Source organism: Pan troglodytes, chromosome 4 (assembly GCF_028858775.2).
Source record: "Pan troglodytes isolate AG18354 chromosome 4, NHGRI_mPanTro3-v2.0_pri, whole genome shotgun sequence".
Taxonomy (NCBI): domain Eukaryota; kingdom Metazoa; phylum Chordata; class Mammalia; order Primates; family Hominidae; genus Pan; species Pan troglodytes.
Window position 1 is genome coordinate 53,531,673 of NC_072402.2, and position 12,363 is coordinate 53,544,035.

The 12,363-nt window shown below is 37.1% G+C and overlaps 1 protein-coding gene across 1 annotated transcript in view; it reads right to left on the reverse strand.

Annotated features, from left to right (window-relative positions):
* NDUFAF2 (NADH:ubiquinone oxidoreductase complex assembly factor 2) overlaps positions 1-12,363 on the reverse strand; it is a 209,852-nt gene that overhangs the window by 68,574 nt on the left and 128,915 nt on the right. Inside the window, exon 2 of the mRNA XM_517748.7 lies at positions 11,394-11,483. Coding sequence (XP_517748.2) covers positions 11,394-11,483 — 90 coding nt within the window. The remainder of the gene's footprint in view (positions 1-11,393; positions 11,484-12,363) is intronic.

The window sequence follows — 12,363 nt, forward strand, 5'->3', positions numbered from 1 at the left end:
AAATAAATCAGCCAGACATAAAAAGGTCAAATACTGTATGATTCAATTTCTATGACGTACTTAGAGTAGTCAGATTCATAGGGACAAAAAGTAGAATGGTGGTTGCCAAAGACTGGGAGAAAGGAGGAAATGGAGAGTTGTTTTTCAACGGGCATGAAGTTTCAGTTTGGGAAGATGAAAAAAGTTCTGGCGATGAATGCTGCTGATAGTTGCAAACAGTGAATGTACCTACAGCCACTGAACTGTATACTTAAAAATGGCTAAAATGGAAATTTTTATGTTATGTATACTTTACCACAATGAAAAGGGAGGATAATTTAAAAATAAAATCAATCAATGTAATAAATCATATTAACAGAATGAAAGAAAATAATCATAAAAATAATCTCAATAAATGAAGAAAATACATTTGACAAAATCCAACAGCATTCATGATAAAAATGCCCAGCAACCGAGGAATAGAAGACAGCTTTTTAATCTGACAGCAGGCATCTAAAAAACCTTACAGCTAATATCATACCTAACAGTGAAAAACTGAATGCTTTCCTGCTAAGATCAAGAACAAGGCAAAGTTGTTCACTTTTACCAGTTCTACTCATCATTATTGTGGAGGTTCCTTGCCAGTGCAGTAAGGCAAGAAAAAACAAAGGCTTATGCATGAGAATAGAAGAAACAGAAGGAAAAGATTGTTTATGTAGACAACCACAAGAAGTTTACAGTAAAGATGATACAATTGATAAGTGAGTTTAACAATGTCACTTAAAAGTACACAGTTGATATACAAAATCAATTGTATTTCTATGTATTACCAATGAATAATTTGAAATTAAAATAAAAAACAACTAGCAATAGCACCAAAAAAATCAAGAAACACTTAGGTATTAGTTTAATAAAACATGTGCAAGATCTATAGTTGAAAACTACAGGCCGGACGGGTGGCTCACACCTGTAATCCCAGCACTTTTGGGAGGCCGAGGTGGGCAGATCACTTGAGGTCAGGATCTCAACATGGTGAAAGGATGGCCAGCATGGTCAGGATGGCCAACATGGTGAAATCCCATCTCCACTAAAAATAGAAAATTAGCCAGACATGATGATGTGTGCTTGTAATCCAGCTACTCATGAGGCTGAGGCAGGAGAATTCCTTGAACCCAGGAGGCAGAGTTTGCAGTAAGCAACAAAAATAAACAATGGGGAATGAAAACTCTATTCAATAAATGGTGCTGGGATAACTGGCTAGCCATATATAGACAAATGCAAGTTGACCCCTACCTTTCGCCGTATACAAAAATGAACTCAAGATGGTTTAAAGACTTAAATGTAAGACATCAAAGTATAATATCCAGAATCTGTAAGAAACTTTAATAAATCAAAAAGAAAAAAAAACAACATTGAAAGTGGGGAAAGGGCATGAACAAACACTTCTCAAAAGATATACACATGGCCAACAAACATGAAAAAATACTCAATATCACTAATCATCTGAGAAATGCAAATCAAAACCACAATGAGATACCATCTTACACCAGTCAGAATGGCTATTATTAAAAGTCAAAAAATAAGAGATGTTGGTGAAGTTGCAAAGAAATGGGAACACTTATACACTGTTGGTGGGACTATAAATTAGTTCAGCCTAAGTGGAAAGCAGTTTGGCGATTCTCAAAGAACTACTAATAAAAATAGAACTATCACTTGACCCAGCAATCCCATTACTGAGTATATATCCAAAGAAAAATAAATCATTCTACCATAAAGACACATGCATCCGCACGGTTATTGCAGCGCTATTCACAACAGCAAAAAAGTGGAATCAACTTAGATACCCATCAATTGTAGACTGGATAAAGAAAATGTGGTACATATACACCATGGAATAGTATGCAGCCATAAGAAAGGATGAAGTTATGTCCTTTGCAGCAACATGGATGCATCAGGAGGCCATAATCCAAAGTGAATTAATGCAGAAACAGAAAACCAAATACTGCATGTTCTCCCTAATAAGTGGGAGCTAAATACTGAGTATACATCAACATAAAAATGGGAACAACAGAAACTAGGGAGGGTACCATGTTCACTATTTGGGTGACAGGTTCAGTTGAAGCCCAAACCTCAAAATCATGCAATATATCCATGTAAGAAACATGCACATGGAACCCCTGAATCTAAAATTTAAAAAAGAAAGAAAGAAAAAAGTGAAGTGTACTTGTAGGCATGGTGATGTGTGTCTGTAGTCCCAACTACTTAAGAGGCTGAGGCAGGAGGATTGCTTGAGGCCAGGAGTTTGAGACCAGCCTGAGCCACAGAGCAAGATCCCCATCTCTAAAAAATAAAGTATATATGTGCACTCTTGGCTTCTATTTCATCCCCAAGAATGATGAATTTTATTTGCACAATCTCAGTAACTTCATTACAGGTCCTTGTAGCCTAAAGCAGCAGCTCCATCAATACTTACACTCATGCACATTTTTTTTCTCCTGTGAATCATTGTTTTTATTAAGTGGGTCATTTACTGCTGAGGCTATATCTTCTCTAGTTTATCTTTGCTGTGGGGACTAACAAAAGAAGTATGGTCTTTCTGTTATAAGAGAAGATATGCTAAAAACATTTGTAACATCCATTTGGCAGTGCAGTGCCCTGCATACTTTGTCCAAATACATGTTCCTTCAGCCATGCTTTCTGCTGGCTTTCCAATAATGTATGCTGATGAAGAAATATATTTTAGTTCCTTGCCAGATTGCTTTTTATTTCTGTTAAAGTTTTTACTACAGACATTTTTATCACAACGGGAAGAACAAATAAATGATTCCCAATGGTATGTAAGTTTTTGCTTTCGCTATTAAGAAACCTCAAAAAAGATTTCAAAACATTTATCATTAAATTTAAAGAAACTTTGGAAAGTCCTGGATTGAATATGACACCAACTTTAAATATCTCTGGAAAAACTATAGAGGTTTGTCTGGGCATTTGATCTTTACATGCTCTGTTACTTGGGATAACTTCATATAATATAACTTAGTATCTCAAGACTAATCTATGCCCAAGGTGACGTTCTTCAGTTAAAGAGATTGGGGCAAATCCATGTTTCAAATAGTCTTCTAGATTAAGTCAAATCCTGAGACTGGGAAAAGAGTCAGTTCTGACACTTTTTTGTTGTATCCCTTGCTTGTATCATTATTACTATCCTCATTCAGTAATTTATTTTTCCAAGATGACTATGTTATTCTTTTACAGCTTTATTGAGGTATAACTGATGTACAATAAACTGCACATATTTAAAGTGTAAAAACATTATATGGGCCCTGACTAACCAAGACAAAAATTTTGGGAAAGAAGTTGGCAGACTCAAAATGATTTATTTCAAGACTTGTTACAAAGCCTCAGTAATCAAGACAATCAGCACTAGCAAAAAGATAAATAACTCCATGGATGGAATAGAAAATGCAGAAATAGACACATCTATAGTCAATTGATGTCTGACAAAGGTGCTAAGGCAATTCAATGGAAAAAATAGTGGTCATTTAAAAAAACGGTGCTGGAAAATTAGATTGCCATAAAAAACATGAAACTGATAAAAATGTATCATAGACTTTAATGTAAAACCCAAAACTGTAGAACCCCAAACTTCTAGAAGAAATCACAGGACAAAATATTCTTGACCTCAGGTTAGGCAAAGATTTTTTTCATACAACATTGAAACCATGATATATAAAAGAAAAAAATGATAAACTGGAATTCATTATAATTAAGAATGTATGCTCTTTGAAAGGCACTGTCAAGAGAATGAAAAGACAAGCCAATGAAAAGACAAGCCATAGACTGTGAAAAATATTTGCTAATCACATATCTGATAAAGGACTTATATCTATGATACATAGGAAATTCTCAAAACTAATTTTTTTAATTAAAAAAATTCTGGGCAAAAAGATATAAAAGTACACCAAAGAAGATATACAGATGGCAAATAAGTTCATGAAAAGATGATCTAGGTCATTAGTCATTAGAGAAATAAAAATTAAAACCACAATGAGATATCAAAACACACCAATTAGAATGGCTCAAATGTAATGAAACTGACAACAGCAATGGCTGGAGAAGATGATGAACAACTTGAACTCTCATACACTACTAATGGGAATACAAAATGGTAAAGCCACATTGCAAAATATCTTGGCAGTTTTTTATAAAATCAAACTTACACTTAAATACAAAATGGTACAGCCACATTGAAAAATATCTTGGCAGTTTTTTATAAAATCAAATCTATACTTAAAATAAAACCTACCAATCCTGCCCAAGGACTTACTTGAAAGAAAATTTCTGTTCACAGATTTGTACGTGAATGTGTATATGAATTAATATAGCAACTTTACTCATAATTGCTATAAAGTAGAAAGGACTCAAATGTCTTTCAACTAGTTAATGCAAAAAGATATATCAATATGACAGAATTCTAGTCAGCAATAAAAAGGAATAAACTTACTGATTCATGCAAGTACACAAACAAATCTCAAATGTATTAAGGTATGTTAAAAAAAAAAGCTGCCTTTTGCTTCTAGTCAAGATGGAGCAACAAGGACAAATTACATAAAACAACAATCTTCAAAACAATGGACATTGAATAATGAAATACAGTGGTCTCAGAGAACGTTAAATAAATGAAGGCTGACCTCACGATCGCCCCAGTTTACTACTTTGAGTTTCGGTTGTGCCCCAGGGAGGGAATCCTGTCAAAATCCAGCAGACTATATAAGTTAAGAAGATGGAGCTGGGAGTCTAGGGAGACCAAGGTCACGCAAGTTCACAGTTCAGAGTACCAGTTGGGTGACAGCTACATAGAGAACAAACCCTAGAGGATTGGCATAGGGCCCCATCAAGGAAAGAAGTTCTGCAACTTGATAAAGGCATCTATGAGAAAAACCTACAAACAACATATTTAATGGTGAAAGATTGAATGCTAAGGTCAGAAACAATGCAAGAATATTCTCTCTAATCTTTTCTATTCAAGTGTACTGGAGGTTCAACCAAATTGTTCTGGAAGTCCAGAGATTCTGCGTCGCAATGTAAATTTATTTGAGATGCTTCTTGGGTCATGAATCATAGAGCATTAGAGATAGATAGGAGGCTTAAAGGGTTATGAACTCAGCGTTTTAATTTTATAGATGAAAAATAGGAGGTAAATCCCTTTGCCAAAATGACCAAGGTAGTAAATGACCATTGCAGAACATGGATATAACATAAGTCTTGATGCTAGAACAGGGATAGCACCATCCTGGTCTATTATTTTATGAAGCTTACTTTGAAAATTCTTTATAAGGAGTTCCTGTGGCCTGAGAAAGACATGTTGAATAATTATGAACAATTATTAACTTAAAAGCAATAAAAGTGGGTATGACATTTTATACTGAGATATTAATTATTAACAGTGTTAATGATAGACAGGTATGGGCTAATATACCTAAAAAGTAATTTTTATCTCTCTTCTGAGGCATTAATCTTCTATTTTAATGAGTACATGTGATAAGTAAAGCTTAACTGGATCAGGGCCTTTCTGCCTCCTCCAACTATATTCTGCTTTGTATGTATTTTAGGGTTCTCATAAAAAATGTTTATTACTGTTAAAACGAAACAAGCTTAAACTTACCAAAAACAAGAAAAATAACAAAAATGAAAGATAAATACAACAATCTGAATTATAGAGAGACAAATATGAGAGCCTCTACATAAGAACTACAAATAATGCCATGAATTAAACTTACAAGGTTCACTGAAACTTTATAACATTGCCCAGTAGTTAGTACTATACTATCTCCCACAGCTGAATCTTGTCCAAGAATCTCCTATTTTTTTTTTTTCTTGTGAGACAGGGTCTCACTCTGTCACCCAGACTGGAGTGCAGTGGCGCGATCTCAGCTCACTGCAACCTCTGCCTCTCAGGCTTAAGCAATCCTTCCACCTCAGCCCCCTGAATAGCTGGGAATACCAGTGTGTGCCATCACACTTGGCTAATTTTTTGTATTTTTGGTAGAGACGGGGTTTCACATGTTGTACAGGCTGGTCTAGAACTCCTGGACTCAAGAGACCTGCTTGCCTCAGTCTCCCAAAGTGCTGGGATTACAGGTGTGAGCCACTGCACCTGATCAAATCTTCTATATGTTTGAAAAAAATTGGTCTGGTCTACTGTTCCATGTCTTTCTTCTTAAAACAGACTATTTTCAGCAAGTCAGCAGATTCCCCAAAATGCCTTTTCCTTAAACATACTTACATAACATACTTTCAGTTTGAAATGCATTCATTCAACAAATGTTGACTGAGCTTATATTTACTTTATATAAACTATTGAGCTAGGCCCTGAGAATACAAAAATGAATAAGGTAAGGATCCTATTCTAAAAAATCTTCCAGTTTAGGGCGGAGGATGCAGATAAGTAAACAAGGAACCCCCTATAGTGTGTTAAATGTCATGATTGGAGGAGGTCCAAAGTGAGATAAAAATGAAAAAAAGGAACATCTCACCTATCACTGGGGGTGAGGGGCCAGGTCAGAAAAAGCTTACAAAGGGAAGTAATGTCTACTCCAAAACTTGAGTAATAAATAGGAGTTAGCCAAGTTATAAATGATATAGGCAGTATAATATAATATTGAGTAAAAATTTGGAAGCAGATAATTTGGGTTCAAATCTGGGTTCTAGTTGCTATTGATACTTAGGAACTTACTTAAATCACTCTTCTTCATTAGTAAGAATTAGAAGAGAATTTACACAATTTCTCATTACCACATCTACCCATCTACCTGCATATATGGCCACAGACTCTTTTTCTGCTATCACTATTGATGAATTTTCCAAGCTTTTGTTCAAAGGTCAACTCTTCCCCCTGTTTACTAGGTCCTGCCTCATCTTGTCTTCTCAAGGACTTCCTCTTTCCTGCAATTCTTCTTTCTGACTGGATCTTTCCCGTCACTATTACAAAATTCTCTTCTGTCTTTAAAACAAAAGAAAATATTTCTTGACTCCATTTTCCTCTCCAAGTACTGCTTCATCATTCTCCTTTTCTTTACAGATAAACTCCTCATAAACACTGTCTATTCTCAGACTCTCCAAATTCTCTCTTGCTATACTTCTTTTTCTATCATGCATTTGCTCCTACCACTCTACAGAACTATTTTTGTCAGACAAAATAGTTCCTGTATTTAAAGCAGAGTTAATTTTCAGACCTCATTTGACATTTTGATTACTTCTTCCTCCTTGATATTTGGCTTCCAGTACATGACACTTTTTTTTTTCTCCTACGTTTCTGGCAGCTCCTTTTTGGTCTCCATTGTCTCTAACTAAACTTTGGAGCAGCCTAAGGGTCAGTGTTTGAATTTCTCATTTTGTATTTACACTCATTCTGTGTGTGATCTCTTCAGTCTCATTGCTTTATACACCATTTATTTGCTGACAACTCCCAAATTTTATCTCCAGTACAGATATGTCCACTAAGTTCTTGGCTCATACACAATTTAACATCTCTACTTGGATGTCTAATAGGCATCTCAAACTTAGCATGTCCAAAATTGATTTCATTTTTCCACCCCTAACTTGCTCCTTTCACTGCACTCCTTTAACTGCACATGTCAGTTAACAGCAACTCCTTTTTCCAGGTGAGGCCAAAACAGCTTAAGAGTAATTACTGTCTGCTTTCCTCTCATGCTCCACATCCAATATGTCATCAAATCCTGTTGGTCCTACTTTTACCACAGATTCGGAATGCAACTTCTTCTTTCCACTCCCACTGTTACTCTGGCCCAAGTCACAATTAATCTCTTGCCTAAATTATTACAAGAGCTTCCTGTCTCCATATTTTGCCTATGTTCCCCTAAGTCTATTTGCAATGCAGCAGCCATAGTGATCCTGTTAAATATACCTCAGAACATATGACTACTCTTTTCAAAACCCTACAATGGCTTCCAGTCTCACAGTAAAAGCCAGAGTCTTTAAAATGGCCTACAAGGCCCCCCAGATTCACAATCCTATTAACTCTCTAACCTTATCTATTAATTTCTCTCTCATTCTATCCCAATCACACTGGCTTCCTTGCTGTTTTTCAAACATCTGAGCATATTCCTGCCTCAGGGCTTTTGCACTTGCTCTCCAGTAATGCTCTTCAGCTAGTTAGCTGCATGACTAGCTCCTTCTGTTTTTATTCAGAAGTCATTTCAGTAAAGCCTTTTCTGAACACTATTTAAAACTGCAAAACGGCCGGGCGCGGTGGCTCACGCCTGTAATCCCAGCATTTTGGGAGGCAGAGGCGGGCAGATCACGAGGTCAGGAGATGGCGACCATCCTGGCTAACATGGTGAAACCCTCTCTCTACTAAAAATACAAAAACAAAATTAGCCGGGCGCGGTGGTGGGCACCTGTAGTCCCAGCTACTCAGGAGGCTGAGGCGGGAGAATGGCGTGAACTTGGGAGGTGGAGCCTGCAGTGAGCCAAGATCGCGCCACTACACTCCAGCCTGGGCAAAGAGCGAGACTCCATCTTAAAAAACAAACAAAAAAACTGCAAAACCTTCCCCAACACTCCCTATGCCCTTTCCCTGCTTTATTTTCTGTGGCCATTAACATACAATATAGTCTAGTTATTTATCTGGTGTATTGTCTTTCTCCCACCCTAGAAAATAAGCTCTATGAATGTAGAGGTCCTTAATAGATACCTACTAAATAAACGAAGAAAAAGGGCACATTGTTTAATCTACATTGTGGGAGAATATGCAACTTGCAGGTCCCAGTAAAATTGACAAATACAATATTCATCTGAACCTGAAAATACTTAATTTACTTTTTCATGGTGCTGAGTTATTATTTTTCACATTTAATTGATGTGTACCACCATAAAAATAATTTTTGTTTAGTGTTTGATTGATACATTTGTTTTAAACATATGTCCCATGGGAGAGTTATGCCAAATTACTAGATCAGGACAGCCATAAAAAGATTAGAACTTCATTCAAACTCTCTGAAAGTCTCAAAGGCTGAAAAATGAGTCATTACGTACTCATTTATTTATAACATTTCTATAAACATCTTAATTCTATACTATTATTGGAAAAAATGATAAAAACAAACTCATTCTAAGAAGGTGCACGCATTATCCAAGAATTGTAAATGTAGTTTATAACACTGGAGAGTCTGCTAAAATAAGAAAGCTCAATTACCCCTCCTAGAAGTTGCCAATTTATATTCTGTATTTCTTCAAAAAACCTTTGGTATCTACTTATTTTTATGGTTTTTTTTTCCTCACAGTTCTAGTAGTAAGCAGAAGTGGAAAAATATTTTTACTGAAATGATGTTTACATTCACATGCTGGCATAAAAGTAACATAATGCCTATAGCTACCACATGTAAGGTATCATGCTATGCCAACCAAGAAGCAATGAGTCTACTGTTTACCCACGTATGAAGCTATATAACCCAGGTAAATTAACTAACTTTTTTAGGCCTTAGGTGCTCCATCTATTAAATGGGTGATATGGTTTGGTTCTGTGTCCCTACTCAAATCTCATTTCTAATTGTAATCCCCTTGTGTCGAAGGAGGGAGGTGACTAGATCATGGGGGCGGTTTCCCCATGCTGTTCTTGTGAAGTGAGTGAGTTCTCATGAGATCTGATGGCTTTATAAGTATTTGGAAGTTCCTCCTTCATTATTCTCTCTCCCGCTGCCACGCAAAGAAGGTGCTTGCCTCCCCTTCGCCTTCTGCCATGATTGTAAATTTCCTGAGGCCTCCCCAGCTATGCGGAACTGTGAGTCAATTAAACCTTTTTCCTTTATAAATTACCCAGTTTCAGGTATTTCTTTTCTTTTCTTTTCTTTTTTGAGACGGAGTTTCGCTCTTGTTGCCCAAGCCAGAGTGCAATGGCGCAATCTCAGCTCACTGCAACCTCTGCCTCCCGGGTTCAAGCGATTCTCCTGCCTCAGCCTCCCGAGTAGCTGGGATTACAGGCCTGTGCCACCACGACTGGCTAATTTTTTGAATTTTTTGTTATTTTCTGAGATGGAGTCTCACTCTGTCACCAGGCTGGAGTGCAGTGGCGTGATCTTGGCTCACTGCAACCTCTGCCCCCCGGGTTCAAGTGATTCTCCTGCCTCAGCCTCCCGAGTAGCTGGGACTACAGGCACGTGCCACCATGCCCAGCTAATTTTTGTATTTTTAGTAGAGACGGGGTTTCACCATGTTGGCCAGGATGATCTTAATCTCTTGACCTCATGATCCACCCGCCTTGGCCTCCCAAAGTGCTGGGATTACAGGCATGAGCCACCACACCTGGCCTAATTTTTTATATTTTCAGTAGAAACGGGGTTTCACCATGTTAGCCAGGCTGGTCTTGAACTCCTGGCCTCAGATGATCCGCCCACTTCGACCTCCCAAAGTGCTGGGATTACAGGCGTGAGTCACCACTCCCGGCCTCAGGTATTCAATACATATTGATTAACTACCTACTAGGTGCCTTACAATGTGCCAGGCACTATGCTAGGAACTGGTAAGCAAAAAACGGAAATACATAACATGGTTATGAGGTGCCATTTTGAACTCAGTCTTGCAGATGAACTTCATTCAGAGAGAAACTGAACTGGGAACCAGAAAGCTGTTGGAAAACTAGGAAATATTCTATGTACTTCTCATTGTGAACTAGTTTCCGTTTTCTTCTCAGTAAATCAGCTTTTTCTGCAATATTAGCTTTTCTAAAATCAATTAGCTTTTTATGCAATAAAACTTTGATGGTAGACTGAAGGTGACCACTTACAAGCTACTAAGTTCATATGTTACTGTTAGAGCCACAATGAGAGACCAACTGCTGCTGTTTGTCTCCCTTTGATCTTTTATTTTAACTTCAAAGTCTTAGGAAAGGGATCGAGCATCCATCCTTGTCTTAACAGGCAGTCAGTTATCATAGAGTTATTGTGAGTTGAAAAAATACTCCAAATGGTATCTACGGCAAGTATTATGCATAATTTATAAAAGAAAAAACTAAAAGTTTAAGTTACTTTGCAAGTTCATGTGTGTAATGAGTGCCAGAAACAGGATTCAAATCCTAGGATTGTGCAAGTGCTGGGTCACTACATGAAAGTGAGTGCCTGCTTAAATTTTGCATCTTAGGATTTTGGCTTGCCTCACCTTAGTCCCAGCTCTGATAATGCTTAATAGTTCTTTTTGCTATACATGCATCTGCTTACTAAAATTCAGCACCTTCACAACTTTCAAAGAAATGCAATGTTAAAAAAACAAAGTTTCAAACATTCAGACACTAAAACTTTTTTGCAAAGAGAAACAGTATATAATTATATATGCTCTTATTGAATTTGTATATTGTTATACAACTTACCTCCCATGAGATTCTACTAAAAGCAGAAACTTACCTTCCCATTCTGTTGGAATATCCCCTGCTTCATAGTCTACTTCTTTTTTATTTGCTGCTTCTACAATTCTTTTCTCTCGAATAGTTTGTCCTATAAGACAAAAGTCATTAATACATTTTTAAATGAACCTATGATACAGTAGTTCTACAATTAATCTTTTAATATTGCATAACCCCTTATATAGTAAAAGAATTAAATTAACAGGAAAACGAGAATAGATTTCCATTTTGAATTAGGTATATTACAAAAGGCAAATTCTAAACTACTGTAAAAATTTATAATTATTTACCACAGCCTACAAAAATTAAAGGTAGGCCAGCCGCAGTGGCTCACGCCTGTAATCCCAGCACTTTGGGAGGCCGAGGTGGGTGGATCGCCTGAGCTCAGGAGTTCAAGATCAACCTGGGCAACATGGTGAAACCCCATCTCTACTAAAATACAAAAAATTAGCCAGGCATGGTGGCACACACCTGTAGTCCCAGCTACTCTACTCAGGAGGCTAAAGCACGAGAATCACTTGAGCCCGGGAGGCAGAGGCTGCAGTGAACCGAGATCAAGCCACTGCACTCCAGCTTGGGCTACAGAGTGAGACTCCATCTCAAAAAATAAATAAATAAATAGATAAATAAATAAATCTAGATTTAATGTACAGAAAAAGAGTAACCAATTAATCCTATAGAGCACTAATGGCCAATAAAAATATTTTAATAATCAACAGCGAGTTCAACTTCTTCTGACTTACATGTATATATCTTAGAGGAAGCAACGGCTGCTGCAATCACCCAAGAAAATCGATATTCATTGCTGTTACTAAGTATGTAATGGACCACAAGACCCTGCAGCCACCCTCTCCCTAATACATTGGCAAACCCAAGGGAGCCAAGCCATGGGTTGAATTCTGTGGCCCATCTGAATCACTTCCTCTTAAGAGAATTTAACAAAACTGGTCATTGGTTTGGTTATGGCTATG